This window comes from Carassius gibelio, chromosome A24 (genome assembly GCF_023724105.1).
Source record: "Carassius gibelio isolate Cgi1373 ecotype wild population from Czech Republic chromosome A24, carGib1.2-hapl.c, whole genome shotgun sequence".
In the NCBI taxonomy this organism is placed as follows: domain Eukaryota; kingdom Metazoa; phylum Chordata; class Actinopteri; order Cypriniformes; family Cyprinidae; genus Carassius; species Carassius gibelio.
Window position 1 is genome coordinate 5492041 of NC_068394.1, and position 22839 is coordinate 5514879.

At 37.4% G+C, this 22839-nt stretch overlaps 1 protein-coding gene across 2 annotated transcripts in view; it reads right to left on the minus strand.

Moving 5' to 3' along the window:
* The window catches only part of LOC127945981 (netrin-G1-like), a 78123-nt gene extending 58407 nt beyond the window's left edge, over positions 1–19716 (minus strand). For both annotated transcript variants that reach the window (XM_052542207.1, XM_052542206.1), the window contains exons 1-2: positions 19035–19716; positions 12363–13074 (exon numbers count right to left, since the gene is read on the minus strand). In XM_052542207.1, coding sequence (XP_052398167.1) covers positions 12363–12608 — 246 coding nt within the window. In that variant the 5' untranslated portion in view covers positions 12609–13074; positions 19035–19716. The remainder of the gene's footprint in view (positions 1–12362; positions 13075–19034) is intronic.
* Positions 19717–22839: the final 3123 nt, after the last annotated feature.

Here is a 22839-nt window from a genome sequence, read left to right on the forward strand (position 1 = left end):
TAAACCAATAACCCGGAGTAATTTATTTAATCAAACAGTACACCGACTGAACTGCTGTGAAGAGAGAACTGAAGGGGAACACCGAGCCAAGCCAGATAACGAACGAAAGATTGACTCTTGGACTATATCTAAAATATCTTAAACTGTGTTCCGAAGATGAACGAGGGGTCTTATGAGTTTGGAACGACATGAGGGTGAGTCATTAATGACATAATTTTTGGGTGAACTATCCCTTTAAGCAACCATAATAGGCCCTACACTCATGGCTCACCCTGGAGGAAATGTTTGAGGGGAAATACATTAAGAGGAGTAATTAGGATTATTAGCAGGGTGTAATTTGCTCAAGAGGGAATTAAAAAAAATTGCTGAGGCATTTCTAAGCTAAATCGAAAATGAATACAAAATTATTTGCATGATGAATAGAGGGATTTTAAAACTGTTGACACGAAGGACCCTGGTGTCACCACCCAACCGCCCAATGAGTGGAGAATGCTGCAGGGTCCAGATATACTGTATTGTGTCAGATACTGTAAATGCAGAACTTTGGTCCGTATATAACCATCTTACAGGTCATATTCACTGGCCATATGATTTATTAAATAAAAACTAAAAATCACTTGATTTGGGATTAAAGATCTGAAACTGAATAAAAAAATAAGGATTCTTCTGGATCTGGATCTGGATCTGGATAAGGGAAGATGATTCAGATGGAGTTTTTGTTCTAAGTAAGTCGGTCCTTAGTACGGATTTACATTCTCACAAGTTTTTCCTCATGCATGTTTTGTTCTTCTCTTTCTAAGGATGCTTCAATGTGAGAGAGCAGCTTGAACCAATAGGAGCTATGAGAAAGACCCTAATGAGATTTCCACAAATTCCAGCATACATCAGAGAAAATAGCCTGTAGTGTGGCGGCTGCCGTTTTGAGCTATGAAGTTTGGTGAGGAGGGAGAGAATGAACACATTAAACACCATTAAAGAGCCCCTTAACGCGCCCCGAGATGAGCCGTTTCTCCCAGAGTAACATCTTAGGCTCAATGTGTGCCACTAAATCACTTCATTTCTATTCTCTAATGTGCAGCATGAAGATACATAATACATTTTAAGACAAGGCTTTTGAAAATGACAACCTGCTGAAGTTACACTTTACGTCGTCACCCTAACTATGGACAAAGATACATCTCCCTAAAGAATATATGTGGATAGCCACTAAAAATGATGCATAATGCCCTCAGTTTCTTCTGTAAGATAATTAAAATGAAAAAAAAAGAGAGAATATAATAAAAGGCAATGCTGCGTTAGACTAGCTTCGTAGTTTGTGATTAAGATAAGAAAGGAAGTAATGATGTCACAACCATAGGCAATTCACATATGAGTACAGCAGTTTGCGAGAAAACATGGAAAACTTTTTCATACAATAAGCCATATAAACAATTAAAAAAGATTTTCAGAGATGAAAAAAAAAAAATAGGTAGGGCAGAGAGGAGGAGTTTGAGAGGAAAAATGTCAATCTAAACAGAGGGGAGTGGAAAGAGAGAAGTTTAAATGCCAGACATGTGCTGGCTGCTCGCTGCTGGCTGCTGCCTGCGGGACACAGACTTGCAGAAACTGCAGTCCATCCACCATCAGACTTAATTTAGAGATTGTAGAGCAGCCATAAAGAGCTAACAATCTCACTACAGACAGCACTTCTGTAACTGCTCAGTGTCACATCCATTTCTCTTCCTCTCTTTGCCCTCTCAAGAAACTGTAACTTGCTCCTGTTTTTTAATCAGGGTCTCTCTAATTAAATGAAAGCTCATGGGCCTCTCCTAATTTTGGTCTCCTTTGCACAGTAAATACTGATTTATATCAAAAAGTGTGTGTGAGTTAATTAAAGAAAGACTGAAACTGACTAATCTGAAAACTGCTATAGTATATAGCTATATGGAGCACAGAGGTACTCCTGTGCCGCCAGAGACACAAGCTGCCAGCCCTGCTGTCCAGAATGGAACCCCACCCGTGACGTGGTCGACGGCCCGTTACTCCACTCAAGCACCGCAGACCAGTGATGATAAGCCGTTGGACTCCACCTCCTACCTGGACCCCGCCTTCCTGGACTCTGCCCTTCCTTAACAATTCACATTGGACACTTTTATTCCCGTTTTGGACATTTTTGTTTTATTTTCTGTTAAATAGAAGCCTCTCTGAGGTCTGTCACAACACCAAGCGGCAACCTCCCATTCTTTCTCGTGAAGCCCATACGGAAGTGACTTAAACTGTAATTCATCAACTGGACGCTAGAGGCTGGCTGCAAAAGAGACAATCCTATAGATTCCCCATGTTAAAATGCCGGACTTTACAAGCAGAAAAAAAAAAAAAAAAAATGTATACAGCCTGATTCAGAAAATGAGTTTTGTCTACATAGCTTAATTTTGTCCTTCATGACAACTGTGAAGTGCGAGGCTACTTGAGTGACAGGTGGATTGTCGCAGCTGTCACCGCTGTTTAGATAGGTGGGCATGGTTTCAGCAACCAGCTCCCGCCTTTTTGCCCATTTTCAATTATCTGAGAGTGACATACGGTGACGTGCTGCCAAGATGGTGACAGATGCCTCCACCCACTTTTTGCTTCAAAAACGCTCTTCAGAAACCTATGGGTGACGTCACAGACACTACCTCCATGTTTTTATACAGTCTATGCACCACACCCACAGTCTGTCATTGGCTCCTCCCGCCTCTATGTTTGTATATATATATTCCTTTTGTAATCCGACCGAGAGAACATGTAAACACTTTCGTGTAAACACGGATTGAAAAATGAAAATGCAAAGTACTGCGTATGCGTTGTGATGTAAAAATAGCGTAATCATGTATGATGCGCGGAACGAGCTGTTCTTTCTGGCAAATAAAGCCTCGTGTATATATATATATATATATATATATATATATATATATATATATATATATATATATATATATATATATATATATATATATATTTTTTTTTTTTTTTTTAGGAAGCATCTTTGTAAGTAAATTCTGCTTACAAAAGATTCTGCGCCTATAACAGAAGACGGAATGTATAACTTGTGCATGTGTTTAAACATTCAAGTGGCTTTAACCTGATAACCCACACCTGGACACCTGTGCACTGAATGTTCTTTGTTTGCATGTGTCAATGTTTATGAATATATTAAACAAACTATATACAAACTATGTATCATTCTAAAGGTCTAAGCCTCGAGCATCGATGATAGATCACTGTATTTTCAATGGAAAGCTTATAAGGAATGTATTTGCTAAATATATGTAAGCAGTACACATCAAAACATGCATTATAAAAATGCAATACATAACAGATTCATCTTAATAACAAGTCATAAACACATCCACTGCTGTAAATACTGGTTTAGTTAGAAAGGTAAGGGTCCAATGAACAACATCCCATTGAGCACTTTTAATCCAGTGAAACAATAACATTGTAATATGGAAGGATATTCCTTTGTTTACATCTCATTTATTTGGGGAGAGTTACTGTTTGTATCCATTATGGAATAAATTACATAAAAAAAACTGCATCTTGGTCGTAAAAAAACAAAACAAAAAAACATGGTTTTGTAGCATACTGTGTCACAAACAGAATGAGACCATCCACTAAAAAAAATCAAATTTTAGAGTGGCCTTTTGTTGTGGTCAACCTCTGCGATAATTATGCTGTCTAATCAGCATGTTGATATGCCACATCTGTGAGGTGGATGGATTATCTCGGCAAAGGAGAAGTGCTCACTAACACAGATTAAGACATATTTGATCTCAACCGTCTGTCTGAGGCCAGCCTAAAAAGACGATCAGGACAGTTGTGAGACCACTGCTGCATGTCGTCACGAAAGCTTTTCATTTTCACATGTTTTTAGCCTTGCCAATTGGCAATTTCAACATTCAAAATAATTTAAAGCATTCAAACACAAGACGTGGAAAAGCTCAACTGAGTAGCTGGTTATTTGCGCAAGTCTCACAGCCAGCAACACTGAACCGAGCTCTCCTTTGCGAAGTTTCGAAGTTTCTCCTACACCTGAACGAACAAATACAAATCGCAGTTGTTTACACAAATAGAAAAGGTGTTAATAGTAACTATTGTCATACTAACAGTTGTCTGAATTTTTGGTTGATTGTAATCCATTACCTACGTTTCTATCAAAGTTATCTGACATTATCAAGATTAATTTTTTCTGACAGTGTAACAATGACATTTTGTCATATTTTATTACCATTTTCTAAACTATAACAAATAAACTGTGATAATGTGAGAAATGTTGAAGGTGTCTGAATACATTTTGGCTTGATTTATTTTTTTTTTTTTTGTTAAGTCTATGCAGTGCTATTTTACATTTAATTATTCTGTTTCTGTACCTGGACACCTAAAAAAAAAAAAAAAAACCTTAAACACTGTATAAATCGTACAAATAAATAAATAGAACAAACATACAAATTAAACAATTTCAAAAAGGGCCCACTGGTACAACCTCCACCAGGGCTGATATATATATGTCGACCGTAGACTGCTAGCAATAAGCTCAGAAGCACATTAGCAATTCATCAAAAAAGCAAATTTCATTCTGCAACAAATGTCTAGGGAAATATTTAGCATTTGATTCTCAGTACTGATTGCATTGTTATTGATTTTGAATCTTCTCGGCACTGCCTAGGACAGACGTAACAGATCATTGGATTTTTGAACTGGCAGTCAGTTGAAGCACTCTGTCTGGGGGCCAGTGAAGACAGCCAGAGTCTCTCTCTTTCTTTCTGTCTTCACACGGCTCTCAGACAGAGAGATCCCTTGAAAAGACAGCTTTTTCGTTTTCTTTCCTCTCCTTGAAAATGAATAGCCCTATTAATCCATCCTCCACTGACCATTCTGAAAAAGAGAGAAAAGGAGAGAGATGGCTTGAATTGTGTGTTTGTGAAGTTTCTTTTTTCTTCTTCTTTTCAATCAATCCCTTTCACCTCAGTTAAGAAATGTAGCTGTTTGTGGTCCAATGGCCATTTAAGGAGATCCATTTATTTATCAATAAGGTCCTTCCTTTATTCTTTCTATCTGTCTCCAATTAGTAAATGGCTTGGCTTTGACATCTAGAAACCGCACATATTTGTTAATCTCGCATGCACAACAGTCATTTAATGTGGCTGTAACAGTGGATCTGATCCTGTAGATTATACCAGCCTTCATGGATCTAATTCACCAGTGAAAAAAGCAATCTATGTCCTCGTACTGCACACGGAATGTTTCATTGAAGTGGGTAAATTATTATAGAGGTCTTAGCAGTTAGTGAGTGTTTGATCCATGAGTCTATGTTTACTGTGTGAGTAGACAGTAGTTTATTATCTAGCGCTTATTGAATCATTTCCATTTTGCAGCCTTTTACGCTTTCGAATGCCAAACAGATTGTGAAATTCACCATGTCTGCACAGTCAACACAAGCATAATGGTGCTAGTAACACTGAGAGTGAGACAAATACAACAATAAACACAGGAAGATAGAATGGATGTGAAAAAGAAAGAAAGAAAGAAAGAAAGAAAGAAAGAAAGCAAGAAAGAAAGAAAGAAAGAAAGAAAGAAAGAAAGAAAGAAAGAAAGAAAGAAAGAGGGATCTGTCGCCTAAAGGCAGAGACAGCAATTAAAAGTAAATGGATCCTAGGGCCCATTTCAAATAGGCTAGTACAGAATCCTGACTATTCTTAGAAATCGTCCTCAGAGAAGGTTTGAGCTGAGAATTTTCCATGCGTGATGAACTGTGGAAACCAACAAAAGCCCCATTACCAGCAGAGAGGATTTAGCCTCATCTTAGAAAGGGAGAGAGAAAAGAAGCCCTTAGTCAAATGGAATACATTAAAGAAAATTCCCTGTGTCATAGAAATAAAAACTAGAATCTAAATGACGGTCCTCTCATTATCTGCAGGCCAAGAGCTCCAGCTGGACATGGTGAGCGTGATTTCACCAAGTACAACATGTTCCTGGATCAACATCCTTGTTGATCCTGGAACAACATTCCAATCAAAGTACACTTTGATGGTTGGTAACTCAGAAATTTTTGCATTAATTTAAGGTTATGATTTTTGAGTTGAGTCGCATTCACTTGTTATCTTTTTTTATGCAATTCTGTGAGGCTAAATGTCAGGATAGATGTTTATATTAATGTCATTTTAACTTAAGCCACCTCTACTTCCTTCAACCTTTGAAAGAGAAAGATAAGATTGTACACTATCTGCGTGTATTTATGTGTGACGTATGGGACTTTATTGTATAATATAATGGGGAATTTCCAATGGATGGTTCTGTTGTCCTCTCCATTCTACATTCGGCAGGTACAAAAAACTGATGAAACATTTTCAGCATACATTATGGGATAGCAGCATTGGGGAAGTACATTCTTATCTTGTTGTAGCAGCCAGTATACTTAATCCATGTCCTGATAGAGTTAGAACAAGCACATGAAGCTTGTACAGCAGGAAATACTACTTACTGTTACTGCAGGAGAGATATCACCAGGGTGAATAAAATAAAAAAGGTAAATGGCTAACTGTGTGTTTTGTTATGGTCCAATCTTCTACCCATCCTGTCATAGCATTTTCATCTGAATGACAAAACTCATATAGCAAATATTCATTTGGTGGCTATTCGTTGGGCTCTGCAAAGCCATAGAGGGGGCATTATAACATGACAAGTTGTCAGTGGGTGTCACTGTAGATAAAATGGATAAGACAATGCTTACTTGAGTTAGGTCTCAGTATTAAAATTAATAAGCATTCTATTTCTAGATCAGTGTCCATACGAATGCAAAGACAATTGTCAAACCTTATAAGCATAGCCGGTGACACACAAAGCAGAGCAGCAAATAACGAATGATACAATTGACTATGCCCTTATGAAAGTTTTTTTTTTGGTTGCAGCAGCTTTTAGAAAATCAAACGTGGAATTTCCACACGTCAGCCTTGATTGTGAGTTTCCCTGTTATCCATTTTCTAACATAAAACCTGAAAATTTGTATGGTCCTTCTCTTTTTTTGTGAGAGGCGAAGGGATGGGTCAGAACACACATGCATGCAGTTTTTCTGCAGGCCCCACATCGAGGGAGACCCTTCAGTACTCTCTGAACCCATCTGTTTTCAATCATAATGCCAAGCCGCCAAACAGCTGACAGTGTACAGACATGGACAGCTATTATTCAACTCTCACAGTGCTATACATAAGTAGTGTTACAAAAGTCTTAAATCAAAAACATGATGAAGAATATAAATGTAAATGTAAATGAAATATGTTTCTGCTTGACTTTCAAAGAGCTGAACCGTCAAAGCATTCTTTCAATGTCATACATGCTCTGTCTAATGCCCGGTTCAGACTACACAATTTTAGCCCAATTTTGGTTTGCGTAGGGTGTCTTGTTCATAAATGACAATTTGCATCAGGACACAAGATTCAATCCTTTCTTCTTGTGTAGTGTGTCATAGTGGGTGACAACCAATACCACGTCTCTGATGCTTCACAACAGAAAGACGAGTATGTTTAATATATTTTCTGTCATCCATGACTAGTTCCCATATCTGTGACATGACCAATAGGAGCAGAGAAGCACATTTGTACATGCTTTTAAACAGCTATGGCAATAATATTCCAGCATTTATTATGTTTCCTTAAGGGGCTACCATGACACCCTTACGAAAGGAAAATATATTTACCAATATATTTCTTAAAATATATTGTGATATATTGTAATATATTATTTTCCCTTTTTATTTTCTAATATTTTATATATTTGAATATATTTAATAATATATTGATGATACATATATTATATAATATATTGCAAAATATACAAATTATTGCCACTTTCAATATATTGCAATATATTGGAAAAAATAAATATATATAAGAATATATGCCTAATATATTACATGATATTTTCCAATATACTGCAATATATTTTTGTTTCATAATGGTAGAGAGAAAAGCAAAAAAAAAAAAAAAAACTATTTTTACCTCAGTACTCTTTGACAGTTTGGGGGGCTTTTCTGATGATAAAACAAGGCAAAAAAAAAAAAAAAAAAAAAAAAAACACTGTTTGTTTGATATATCCAACAAACAAAATCATGTAGTCTGAACTGGGGTTTACATTTTTATTATAGAGGGTTGTTGTAACGCCTGATTAAGAAAATTCCATCTGATTTGTTCACTTTTTGAGTGTTAGGTTCTGATAGCAAGCAGCCACTTTAGTCAGCCATTACAGCAGCTTTTAATTTCTATCAGCTCTATAACTCAGATAAAAACAAATAATAATATTAATCATGTGGCACAGCTACTCAGATGTTTAACAGCTCTATTGAAAAGTAATTAGTTTTTCAATAGTGTTAAAATGCAAATATTTGCCTCAGTCCATTCATTAAAGTCAGCACTTTTGAAAGGCTGCTTTGTGGCTGGTTTTGTGCAATCTCTCAGCATGAATTCGGCATGAATAAACTATTTGATTAAAGTCAAATGTCACCATTTGTCTGAGACTACACTGCATTGGCAGGAGCCTTTTCCCCTCGGCTTTCATTGAGAGCACATTTAAATATGAGAGGAGGCATATTGTAGCTGACAGGACACTCAAATCTCACTGAAATGTCAATGCTGAGCCACTTGAGGAATTGCACTGCTCTAAAAGAAGGCTGCACTAAAACAGGGCTCCAGACTATGTCTTCCCACTGGTCGCTCTTTTGCGACAAACTTTCTCAGTTGGTCCCACGAGCACATGATTTGGGGACAGGAGTTTCTCTTTTTCTATGCTATAAGTCAGGTTTCGGGTGTGTTTACTTTCGAATTTGTGATCTTGTTGTCACGTTTTACAAGAAGAGATAATTGTCTGTTTTGCTTTCATCTACACACCTTTCACTTTTTAAGACTAAAACAAAAGATGGATTAATTGTTATTCTTAATTAAAAAGCACAACAACAAAACAGTAAGATACAATGACAAACTAGCTTATAAAATGTTTATAAACATGAATAAGATGAGGTTTGACAATAAATTACAGAACGTTTAGCAAACACTGAGGAATCAAATAAAACAATTAATGATGAGCAAATGTAAAAAAAAACCTGCGATTAATCATGATTTCATGCACAAAATTCAATTATGAATTCAAATGAATTCAAACTTTTTTTCATTTAAAAGTACTGCTATATGAACAAAAGTGCAATAATATTAGCGCTTCTCTACTGTCTTCACGTGCTATCAGAAACTTCCTATTTCCCACTTATGAAGTAGTGATTACGAGCGTGCTGCATTGTTTTCTGTTAAAAATAACAGTGAACAGTGCTTTGTGAATGTTGATGCGTGATGACTCCCATCCCAAACCAGTACTGATCAACATCCCACCCTTCTTGTGACCCATCTTTGTCTGTATGTGTATTCAGAGCCAGTGAGCAACTTCCTTTAAAATTGCAAGAAAAAAAACTGTTAATGCACGATAAAATGCCCAGCCCTAAAAAAATAAAAATAAAAGAGAACCATCCATTGTTTCCTCAACAATCACGTAATTTTTGCTGTGCGCACCTTTCTGATGTTGAGCAGGTAATCCTGAGAATATCAATACAATAGCGGGGGAAGAGAAGCAAAAACAAAGACAGACTGGTTGTGATTTTAACACAATCGTCAATGCATTAATTTTAAATATAATTACATCAAAATTTTACAGTCGCACCAGTGCGACCTCTAAAATAAAATGGTCGCAAAATGCTACGGTTTGGTCCCAGTCTGGAGCACTGCAAAATATCTTCCATCACTTCCTGAGCTCTGCAGTATCCCTCAGAAATATGCAGGAAAAGGTCAGAATTATATATCAAAACATAAATAAAGTGGTCACTTTATAGAATAAATGAAACCTTGAATAATGCTGCAATGGGACAATCTTCAACCGAAAGCCTTATGATTTTTAAACCACAATCTTGATTTCTTTATTTAACTTTGTAATTCTTTCATTATCCTTATTAGAAATAGCTCTCTGTCATTCAGGTCTTCTTTGTAGGATGTATGAGTTGTTGTTGTTGTTGTTGTTGTTGTTTTACTGAAACTGGCTGCACTGATATTTAAAGAGTTCAAATCTAATATCGAGAAGCAAGTGTATATCAGAGCATGATGAGTGTGAACATGGATAAATTGGGAAACAAGGTGACAGAAATGGCTGATCAGAGTGACCAGGCTAGAGCTGTTTGATTAAAGTCTAAAGATAGTGGTGGCACAGACCAAAGCAGCGTTTTAGGCAGGTTTTAAATTTATTCTAGCAATTACTGGCAGACAGTGTAAAGATGTGAGCATAAGTGTAACGAGAGAATTTCTAGAGGTTAAATACAAGGGCAAATTTGTGGAATCGCTCAAAGGGCCAAGCTTGAGGTGGTGAGTATTTAAATCTGAGAGACATTTCCTTCAAAAGTTCAGATGTTGAGAAAGACAATAAGACATAAAGATTGTGAGCAAATCTGTGGTGTTCTGGTGAAAATAGAGAAGTGGGGCTGACTACCACCCCATTACTTAGTGTGTACAAAGTCTGATAAAGTATACATCCTCAACTGACTGTTATCAAAGTCTAGAAGTCTTTGGCATTAATTCCACAGTTTTGGACAACAAAAGTACACAAACATTCAGAGACAAACAGCACTGCCTACATCTCAGGTTCCACTTAAAGAGCGTCTGAGCAGGTGTTATTATGTGGTATAGGGCACGAGGGTCAGGTTTTTGCCATAGAGAAGGTCATCACCCATGGCAATATAAAAGCTTTTCACAAATAGATCTGTCCAGCTTCACTTCAGATTGCAGGGTAAAGCATTGGTCTCTCCAGTGCTTGGTTTTCTCCAGCCTGGAGCGGGTTCACTGTCAGCCTGCGATGGCTGTTACGGGTCTAATCAGAGGAAACAGCCCAGCAGTCGCAGAGAGGGAGGGAGAGAGAAGCCCATGGCCTGCCTGAGTAGAAATCAATTACGGAGGATTGAACTCTTGTATAAAGAACACTAATGACAATAGCCGGAAATAAAAGAATGATTACAGACATTGTAAAAAGTGTTATTGGCTTAATCAGTATATCTATGTAATGCCTTCTGCCAATTTATGGCTAACAGCACAGAAATTGATCAGAATGAACTTGGTCTATGAGCCTACTTAATTGTTAAATCAGGTTTGTTGCAACTAGGAGCCATATTTCTTTTATAACTGCCACAGACATTTTATAAGTAATATCGGGGCCAGGAATGAAGGCAGGCATGACCACAGTGCATGCTGTTTGTCAGTCATCTGTTATTGCAATAATAACTGACTGGTGTGCTGGGGTGAAATTATGTGTCTTTTTTTTTTACTATGGGCCCTTGGGAAACCAGAGAGCAGAGCTATATTGTGACAGTGACCCTCCAAAATGGATAACAGACCTTGCTCTAACCTTGAGAATCTATCAGAGAGAGTCAGCATTTTCAAAAGTGCCTCCCAGATATGGCTCTGAATAATGTATCATATGAATAAAACACATTAGCGACAAAACATATTGAATAATTCACTTTTTACTCCCTGCACGCCAGATATTAGGTCCTCTGTCACTCAGCTGACTCTCACTGAACTGTCCCACTCCACTCATTATTTTCACCTCTTAAATACTGTAAACAGCCTCTGACTCACTCTCTGAACCTGTATAAGAACTTCAGATGTTGGCCATTGAGTCTTCGTAAACACACACACAAGCACAAATAACACTGATAACCATTAACTAATTTCTAATAGTGCAGGCCAGGTGCAAATTACATTTTTCTAATTAAACACTTCAGATTTGCCCATAAAAGACATACAGCTCACCTCCTTAAAGAGAGATTTTTCGAGTACCTCTTTCATCAGTCTCTCTCCCTCTCTTCTTCTCTCTAACTCTCATTTTCATTGCTAATAACAGAGAGCATTTTCTCCACAAGCACCTAATGAAGGCTTCCACCAAAGATGAAACAAGCTAATAAACCATATAAATTGAAACAGTCAATGACCCAGCACAGGAACTGGACACCATTTACACTGACACAAATGTGACATTAACTGAGGTTTCACCTGCACTACTTTTTAGTCTTAGCAGTTCTCATGGCCTAAATGAATGAAATCTACTTTGACAGTATTCGTGAGCATATCTGTTCCTTCTGGTTGTAGAATATGCAGATCCATCCCACATCATCAAATCAGTTTAACATCAGTTATAGTCTGTATGTAGCACCATGAATATATTTGCTCATCAAATGTGAAACACATTAATAAATGATAGAAAATGAGACGAAGCCACCACAAGTAGTTAATACACTGTAGATGAAATCATATGATTCATTCACTCACCAGGGTGCAGTAGGTCTCTGGTGGGTCTCCACAGGTGATGTTGGGTGGGTCAAGAGACACTTTTAGGTACTTGGTCATATCCGCGGCTTCCGGCTGGCAGGCCATGTAATACCAGGTTGGGCCTTCGTCCGTGTAGCCTTCTGATTTGCACAAGTCGTAGTGTCCCCATGTTGTGGGATAGTGCTGCGTGGCCAGACAAACAGTCAGCCATGTTGCCTGCAGTATCAAGAACAGTGGGAAACGCATGACTGCTTCCTTTTTTCGAGCCACCCCTCCAATAGACTATTCACTGTGTTGTAAAGTATCTGTCTGGACCCTTCTTCTCAAAGATGCACAAGAGAAGGAGAGATAGAAAAAGTGGGAATGGTGAGGAAGGTTTGGGTCTGGTTCACAAAATAATCCTTCTGCTGAATGTGGGATAGAAGAGGTGCAGCAGCATACCAGCTTCCCTTTGGTCACTGTAAGGTTGTCAGGTCCGATGCTTCTGTATCCACCTCTGCTCTTTATTGTGTCCACTGGGAAGGGGCAGGGTCAGGGTGCCAGCAGAGATAAGAGAAGTGGAAGCAGAGAAGATGAAGTGATCGGTCGGGCTGGAGAGAGAGCAAGGTTTCTGACACTCTGATGAATCGACTCTCTGGCTGGATGTTGACTTACAGCCGTCTCAGCTTTGCCTTCTGTCAATCATCCTCTTTTGCAGCTTGGCATCTGCACTCTGCACAGAAAATATGAGAGGTGATGGTGAATATCAGTAAGGGGATAGAGTTTGACAGCAAGGGGAAATTAGTGCGATGATTCCTATGAGTTGGTGCCAGTCAGGTGTCTTCTGTGCATCATGAGAAATATCAGATATCTAAAAGGCCATCAAAGAAACCGTGATCTTGAGAGCTTTCATGCATTCACTAGTGTCATTACCCATAATCCACTGCAGACCCGTTCTCTTCCACTGTAGCTAAACCCAAAATACTCTTTTGATACTGAATATAGACTGACAGCTATATCAGTCAATGAAATTACAGGATGTAGAGGGTTCAGGTCAGAATTCAGAGAATAAGTGAAAATGAAAGTGACATGACATACAGCCAAGTATGGTGACCCATACTCAGAATTCATGCTCTGCATTTAACCCATTCAAAATGCACACACACATCAGTGAACACACACCTGGGGCAGTGGGCAGCCATTTATGCTGCGGCACCCAGGTAGCAGTTGCGGGTTCAGTGCCTCACTCAAGAGCACCTCAAGTCACGGAATTGCCGGCCCAAGACTCAAACCCACAACCTTAGGGTTAGAAGTTAAACTCTCTAACCATTAGGCCACGACTTCATCAGTGCAAAGCTGATGATTGCTTGAATGCCTTTTGTACAGGAATTTATTAAATTGTAAGTATGGTCCCACAATGTTTTTTGCCTTCATGATACTACTGTAATGAACAGATATTTCATCCAGAATCAGGCTCATTCACTTTTTTGTTTTACTGTATTTGAATCTAATACTATAGTACATTGCATGGTGTAGACTGATTACTCTGACAATTTTTAAAGAAATCTAAATGTCTTTAGTGGTGCTCTTTTAACTTGGAAAACCAGATTGAGATGTTATTAGATTTAATAAAGGCCTTGATTTATGCTATAGATATTTCTGCTTGCTATTAACATGTTGCTTTGCATATAAAAACTGTAAGGTTATTCAGTGTATATGTCTATTTACATCAGATTTCTAACCAAGTAGTCTGTACTAAAATGAAGAAACCAGAAATCTGATAGCATTCTTCTTCATTCCAATGGCTCTGTCCTCCCAAACAAAAATGGGGAAATATTTGCGATATAGCAAAAAAAAAAAAAAGGTATTTTGTCAGAATATAAGGTTACCTTTGAAAGGTCTTCCATTAAAAATTTAATTTATTGATTTGCATGTGATCTCTTTAAAAAAGGTTTCCATAATGAGCCAATTTCTGATAGTTATTGTTTTGTTTTGTTGTCTGTAAATGTACTCATTGTCGACATCAGAAGATTGATTTTTTTTTTTTTTCAGACAATCATTATACCCATCACGCAACATGTCACCATTTCTACCATATGAAATGTTTTTTAGATTCAATTAGTTTGTAACCTTTTGGCTGTCTGCTAAGAGCAATCGTTACAGAGCAATTAGAGTCATCCACGTGTGTTTTGCACACAAAGTTTCTGCACAGCACAGCTACAAAATGAAGAGAGAGCAAAGGTTGCCAGTTCCCCCTGATGGAGGCTGGCAGGGGAATAATTGACTACGACCCACCAAACGTTCTCAAAGCGGGGACCAGGAGCGTTTTAGTGCTTGTTAATCAGTCTGTCCAGTCAATAAAGATGCTGACCCCACTCTCATCCCGTCACCAGCCCCATAGTGATCAATTAACCTTATGAGCCCTAAACAAGGTGGAGCAGTGAGTCAGATCACAGCGCAGTCTCACAGTGGACCACCCTCAGAAAGGAGCTCTCTTCTCACCAGAGCAAAGCTCATGCACATTCTAGTGTAGAAAGAATAATTTGAACAATCATTGTCACAGAAAAATCACAGAACAGGGAATTGAGTGGGGTCATCTGTAATGGAGCATAATCTCCAATTAAAAAAACATGGAGCATGAAATCACATTCTGAGTGTAGACCAAAACTGCCTAAATAAAAGGGTGTTTGGTGCTAGTGGATGAAAGAGTTCATATATATTTTATCAAATATTTTAGGATCAGAGATGTACTTCAATTTTGAAAAGCACTGATTAGTCACATTAGCTGTAATGCAAACCAGACCAAAACAATACATTAAATCATGCATTAGGGAGGAAAAAAGAAAGAAAATAATTCTGTATATTTATTTCACTGCTTTACTTATAAATTTAACCTATGGATTAATCCAAACAAATACATGTAGAATTGGAAAAGGTCAATTTATTGTGAATCTTAAAGCATGGACATTTCCTATTAAAACTCATCACATCAATCACAATGACCATTATCCAAGACTATGAATGGAGAATGTGATTAGATTCTCCAGATTTACCAAGGACAGAGTGAGGAAACAGGGTGAAAAAAGGAGACAGCAGGAGAGAGGGCAAGAGTAGGTGGGACAAACCTCTTAACAGCTTTAATGTTGAGGGTGGGGGAAAAAACTTGGCAAACTTTTGCCATTCAGATCTCGATGGGCACAAAATTAATCTGAGACACTGAGGAAAGGAAGGGAGACAAAAAGACAAGGGATGAGAGAAGAAAACAGGGCAATGTTATGAGCCATAAGAGATACAGGGAGGATAAGTGTCTAGGGCACATTAAAGATCACACGAGCCGGCTTGTTATCACTTTCAATGATCCATATACGATTCCTCTTAATTATTCTGTGCTGCCTACGGTGATGTGGCGGGTGCAGAGTATGGAATGCATTATGACACAGAGGAGGGTGATTTGAGGCAGGTCACCTCATCTAACATCTATTTTGTTTAACACAGGACCCTGGTGAGGGGATTCCCAAACAGTGTCATCATTTAATCCCACTATTACAGGGAAGTCAAATGTGTCATGTGCTTGGGGCCTGGTTTATTATGGGGGAAAATCTATCTATCTATCTATCTATCTATCTATCTATCTATCTATCTATCTATCTATCTATCTATCTATCTATCTATCTATCTATCTATCTATCTATCTATCTATCTATCTATCTATCTATCGCATTCCACTGTCATTTTCAGACAATTTTGTTCCTATTTTGTTAACATATTTTAAAAATATGAAAAAGATAATAAGTCGCTTATCTTGTTACAATAATATAATATGAATGCTTATATGAATTTTATAGTACATAAACATGCTATAACAAATTATTTTTTACATTTATTTTACATTTGTTTTCCTTTATACAGCTGGCAAGCATTGTTTTTTTTTTTTTTTTGTTTTTTGTTTTTTTTGCTTTAACTGTAAAAAATAACAACAACAAAACTTTTAAATGAAATGTAATTGAAGGTTTAATTTAATTAAACTTTTTAACAATACTTATTTTTCCTTTCAAAAAATATCAAAAATCTAATTTTCATCACCTATAGAACTCAATTTGCTTGACAACCGCAGGTGGACAATGCATCCTCGCAGTAAACAAACCAAAAACCACATGACAAGTATGCATCCATGCAGGTGAATATGCATTTAAGAATGACAGCTTTACCAGTAAGCCACATGTTAATATTTTAATTAAAGCAATAAATCGTTCACAGATTTCATATGACCTACGTGACTAGGACTAGTGACTCAAATTTCCTCATCCATTTGATGCTGTGAAGCACACCCTTCCCTTTTCTTGATGTTCACTTTGATCTTGTTCTATGAGCTACTGAAGCATACCTTCATGTTTAAACTTCATAGGTGCTCGTAAACATCAGTTCTGCTAAACTAGACCTTCCAGGGATCAACAGATCCATGTCTACATTTAATTTGATTACATATAAAATGTTATAAACCACCCTCCATTTTTTTTCCTGTCACCACACTTCTTTCTCCGTCATTCATGTCTCAGCTTGTGATAAAGAGGGAGGTGCAGTGCTTGATGAGATCTGCACTCTTGGGATTTCAGTGCACGCCTGCACGGGATCAGTGATTCTACCATAAACAGCCTGCCAATATGACAGGGCTCATAAATAAACATTGAGTGCAGCAGGGAGTGAGTATGTTTTCCCTAAACATGACAGCCCAACACATTCACCCAGAGTCTGATGATCTCTGCTCTAATCCAGACTTATCCACAGCACAACCATCCACTCCTCCATGTAACCTCTTCCAATATTCAGATGCAAGATCTTTCTTTCAACATAATGTGTGGCAATTGCAAGCAGAAGGCTTGATGACAGCTTCATTTAACTTAACCTATCAGTAGAAGGCAAAATCAAAGCACAGGTTTGTCTACACTCCATGATTGCTACTGAACCTGGCAGACCTCCTATCCCATAATGCAGTCTGATTGTCTGCAGCAGACAGGTCCCTGGTCTCAGAAGAAAGGGATGCCCCTTAGAGCAGCTGCTAGGCTGGGCATGACTTCTCCCTCACTTGCTCTTCATTTCCCTTTTCTTTCTCTCTCCTTGGCATGTTCTGTCACATTCTGTTCATTTGGCTCTTTCAGGCCACTTGACAGGGCGACTCTCGAATCTAGCAATGCCATTTGTGGTGTGCAGTTTAGCTTCAGGGGTTTGTTTCCCAATTTCCACTCACAAGAGCCCCTAGAAGGCATGTTGTTACAGCCCTTCTACTCTACAATCCCCACTCCGCTCAAGACATCACCCTCCACTGCCAAGCGTACACTTTGCTGCGACATCGAAACATGTTATGCATTATTTAGTATACTTTTCCTAAAAGGCTGCTGTGGCATTAATTTTTTGTCACGATATTACAGACTGCTCAAAATATCCCACTGGAGAACGAAGCCTGAAATCATTATCTTGGGATGTTGAGAATAATTTTGCACTGAACAGAAAGCTTGCAGCTCAAATGCATGCTATTATTTTTTTTCTTTCTGCCTGCTTTCATGATTGCTACAGCTAAATCTCAGATATGATGTCATAAACTTCTGATGATGATTGATACTTTGTGAGAAAACATGACTCAAACAAAATCTCTACCTTATGTTTTTTTTTTAGCTTGAAGGTTGACTAAAATAGTAGACTGTAATGACAATTGCACTGATTATTCTAAAAATCAACTGTTTTCAGCCAGAATCTATTCTAGCCTCTTTCTATCATCCGTGGACATTTTTATGAACAACAATATTTTAGGTTATTAATGTATAAAAGCTGTATGCATGCAGAATACACACACACACACACACACACACACACACACACACATACTTTACTTAAGTATTTAATGTCAGCTTGTACAGACCAAATCTTTTTATCAATCCCAAACAAGTACTGTACTGTACAACCTGTACTGCACAAACACACCCAGACACACACACTGAGAAACATCATGAGGAAACAAAGAAATGCATTAAAAAAGAAGAGTCTATACTCATTGATTCAGTTTGATTTTTAAAGTAAACATGCAAACAAAATAAACAATAAATGGACATTATTTCGAAATTCAGCAGCATTTGTTAAACACCATATAAACAATACTTTATAAATTCATTCTTAAAGAGTTTGTTCAAGATATATATATATATATATATATATATATATATATATATATATATATATATGAAAGAAAATGGCCTACTTTGACGGATTAAACTAAAATAGAGCATAGCAAGCAAGAGTTAACAGTGCGTGAAAGCCACCTGGTCATAGAAAGACAATTAACCGCATTATCGCCGCAAGGGGGCGCTCCCATTCGCATTCTTTCATAGGAAAGTTCACTCTCCAAGGTGCTGAATACCTTGGAGAGTGAATAAAAATGAATTCGCATACATTTTCTTCTTGCATATAACAAACACGTTTCCCTATTACAGACGAGCTTCTAAATATCAGCATCCTATTAAAGAGGCTCAGTATTAGGCAATATACCACAAACTATTCTGAATGAATTTGAATGAAGCCTAAGGAAAGTTAAAGCTGCAACGAAATCATATTACTAGATCCCACAAGTAAATGATCAACTAACGTATGGCGCCCACATTCACACAAACCAACCTAAACTTTAAAAGGAAACGGAATACTCACGTTAATGAGATTCAGTCTCGGTGTGAAGTGTCCCGGGGAGGGCTGAGTGTTCAACAAGTTCATGAATGACCGTAAAGCACCCTCTTAAAGACGGCTTGTTAATCTTAATGTGATGAATTCTGGGTGAAAACGGAATCCCCCCCACACTTCCACCCGAACTAAAACGAGCTGACTAAACACAACGACTGAAAGGCGTCTCGCAACACGTCAATCTTTTCTTAAGTCGCGTGCCACATCTCTAGCGCGTTACGTTATCGAAGCGGAAATTTCTAAACTTCAAATTAAATGTTTTCGGTTCCACTAAAATGAGCATAAATTCACCTCTGCGTGCGTCCCAAACAGTTTAAACTCATAAATTCCACAATTTCTCCTTTTCAACGTTTGATCTTTTGTGAGATTCATAACAATAACCTCAGAGCCAGTCACCGTCCTCACTAAACTTTAAATAGCCACGGGTCCGTTTTTCCTGACGGCTTCTTCAAACCGCCCTCTATCCAAGAAACACGGGACTCCCTTCTTGTTTGCGGGGATAACGATAAACAGTTTCCAGGACGTGAGCGAGACACGAATCCCATCAATTAGACCCGTGCGCGCCGATAATATCTTCACGTGCATTCCCTTACGCGTCTATACTGCGAGTGTTCGGCGGGAAATGATGGCTGGGGAAGATTACGCACTTGGACACTCTGCTTTTACACATCCACTAAGCCCTCACTGTTTCAGCACATCCTCTGCTCCTCTCTCTCTTCCAGCAGTTCAAAACTCTGATGGGACTTTAGCAAAGACACAAACGGGACAGAAAACAGTCCCCCTTTGTGTATTCTAACAAACGGCGAGGGAGATGGGTTACAGAGTTATATATTTCTCTAGGATGTAAGGATCTATTCACTGTAAATACTAAGTAGGATATGCCATCCACAGGGTCCTAAAGGTAGCGTTTATGTTGGAGGTTCTATTTATGGTTATACACATAAATTGAAGTTGCTTTTTTAATAATAATAAAAAACAGCTGTAGCTTAAAATCCACATAATGTTTTTTCTTAATACAATTAAGTATATCGCCCAACTAAAATGATTGGTATTAGTATAACTAATACTATTGTAAAATAAAATTAAATACATTTTATTTATAATACAAACTATTATGTTTAATTTATTAAGAGAAAGTTTAATGTTTTAAAGTAAAAATCAGAATCAGAAAACATCATAAATAAATGTAATAAAAAATACCTTTATAGCTATACTGAGTGGAGCATGGCTTGGAAATGTTGTGGATTTTAGCTAAGCCACCAGCGTAATGTCTACAAAGTAGAAATAAAGTCCAAAAAAGATGACAAATCAGTTACTTAACTGTTAGAAACAAAAATGCAAAGTCATCACTGTTAGGAGAAGCTAAAGTAAATTATGCATTGCAAAAACACAGAGTGATGTTCCAACATATAAACTGGTGTAAAAGATATATACATTTTTATTATTTTATTTGTATTTATTATTGTGTGTGTGTGTGTGTTTGTGTGTGTGTGTGTGTGTGTGTGTGTGTGTGTATATATATATATATATATATATATATATATATATATATATATATATATATATATATATATATATATAAAGTAATTTATTTATTTTTACGAGCAACAGCTTGATTTCTGTCAGTAGCTAAGTTCATTTTCCCTGTCAGTGTACAATTAATTAATAGCATTTAAAATATGCACTGCAAAATATTTATAAAATAATAATAATAATAATAATAATAATAAACTCTTAAAGTGTGAATTCTTCATAAACTACTGTTGCAACTCAATTTGCCTGTTAGTGAGCAGTGAGGACTTTATACATATAAACAGTTAGAGATAATCATTCATCTCATAAAAGAGGCAATGAGTTCAAGCTCTTTTATGTTGCTGTCAGAAAGCCTTTTAAGAAGAACCAATAAACTAGAATACTGCCAGTGCGTGACATAAACACAAAGTGTTATGAGTGCAATATATAACAATATGAATGTCTTAAGTAAAGGAACAGTAATTTAGCATCTTACAAGAGTTTTACACCAGCGAGGTCTACAGCCAAAGCCACAATCAAAAAGAGACAAGTGCACAAAAGCGCACGGTAGACTTTACGTAGGCTACTGCGGGCGAAAGAGAATTATACCATCAATTAAAAAAAAAAAGTTCCGTATGCCATAACAGTCTTATTAGATTCACGTATCAATAAGTTACATTCAAATGATGCTTCAAGAAAACCGGCAAGCCCATTAAAAGCACTTAACGCATATCAAAAGTTTAAGCGAGACGCACCCATTAACCACGCATGCATTGAGGCAAAAGTCCTCACTGATCTCACCTTCACCCGAAAGCTTCACTCCAAAGCGTCAATCGGAAAAGTGCGATGTGATCTCATGTTGCACACCGATATTTGACGGGTTTCAGTCGGGACATCTTGGAGGCGCGCAGGTGCGGAGCTGAACTCAGAGGCGACCACTCTTGTCCTCGGCTCCGGGAGAATGGTGATCTAATCGAAGGCACAAATGGCACTTCAGCGAGTCGAACAACTCAGCAAATAAATGCCACGTCGGGGAAACACTTTTCCGGCTTGGTGTTAGGCTTTGATGAAGCCTTCAATTTTGGGGGTGGATGTGACAGCAGAAATGCCTTGATAAGATGGGATTTTATTCAACATGTGGCGGTTGGTCGTAGGTGCGCCTTCATAAAAAAATAAAATAAAAATCACACACACACGTATATATATATATATATATATATATATATATATATATATATATATATATATATATAGCTCAGAATGTCAGGGGACTGAATACCCAAATGTTGCTTGTCTACATAAAATGAAATTGAAGACGACTGCATAGGCTACTAATTAATTCATATAAAAATAAAAACAAAACTAGGCCTCTTATGGGGTGAGCAATATCATGTAAGTCAATCAGATAAGCTTATCCATACAATCAGATGATTTATATCACCAATTGTTGCCGGCCTCTTAAACACACACTTTAAAAATCAATTGATATCCTTCATTCACAAATGGAGAACATCATTTCATATTCTACACAGCCATGCATCTTAAAATCGACTGTAAAGTTCAACAGCTCACTGGAGCTGCAATTGACATGGACAGACAATCACATGACTGCATCAGCCAGTAGGAGGAAAAAGCCTGTTTTTTTAAGTGCTGTCATACCTTTCAGTTATCTGAGAATTGATGACTGCCTCTCATGTGGCTCATCGCTGTCTTTCACATCTGAGAAGAGTATTGAGTTTCATCTGTTCCGTCCAGCGCATATCTTTCACATGGGAAGAAATATAAAGAGAGATCACTGTGAAGATGAGATGTGAGATGCTTTCACAGATGGTTTAACCCTTGTATAGACAATAACATGTCAAAATAATCTAATAATCCTTCTGATTTTCCAATATGATGCTAACACTTTGATTTATTATGGGCTTTACAGTGGAAGTTGGATAACTTTAAAAAAAACAACAACATTAAAACAGATTTTGAAACTCCATAATTTCTTCAACTGGACATATGTGAACTCTTATGACCACATTTGCATCTTTAAGCCAAATTAAGTTAATTCATGAAGTAAATCATTATATCATGCTCATAAATCAATCAGTGATTGGGTGCCGTCAGAATGCGCCCAAACAGCTGTTAAAAACATCACAATAAATCCCAAGTAGTCAACTCAACTTCGGTCCATCTGTGATGTGAAAAGCTGTGTTTCTATGCAACAAATCCATCATCAAGACTTCAAACTAAAAAAAGAAAAGAAATAATAATA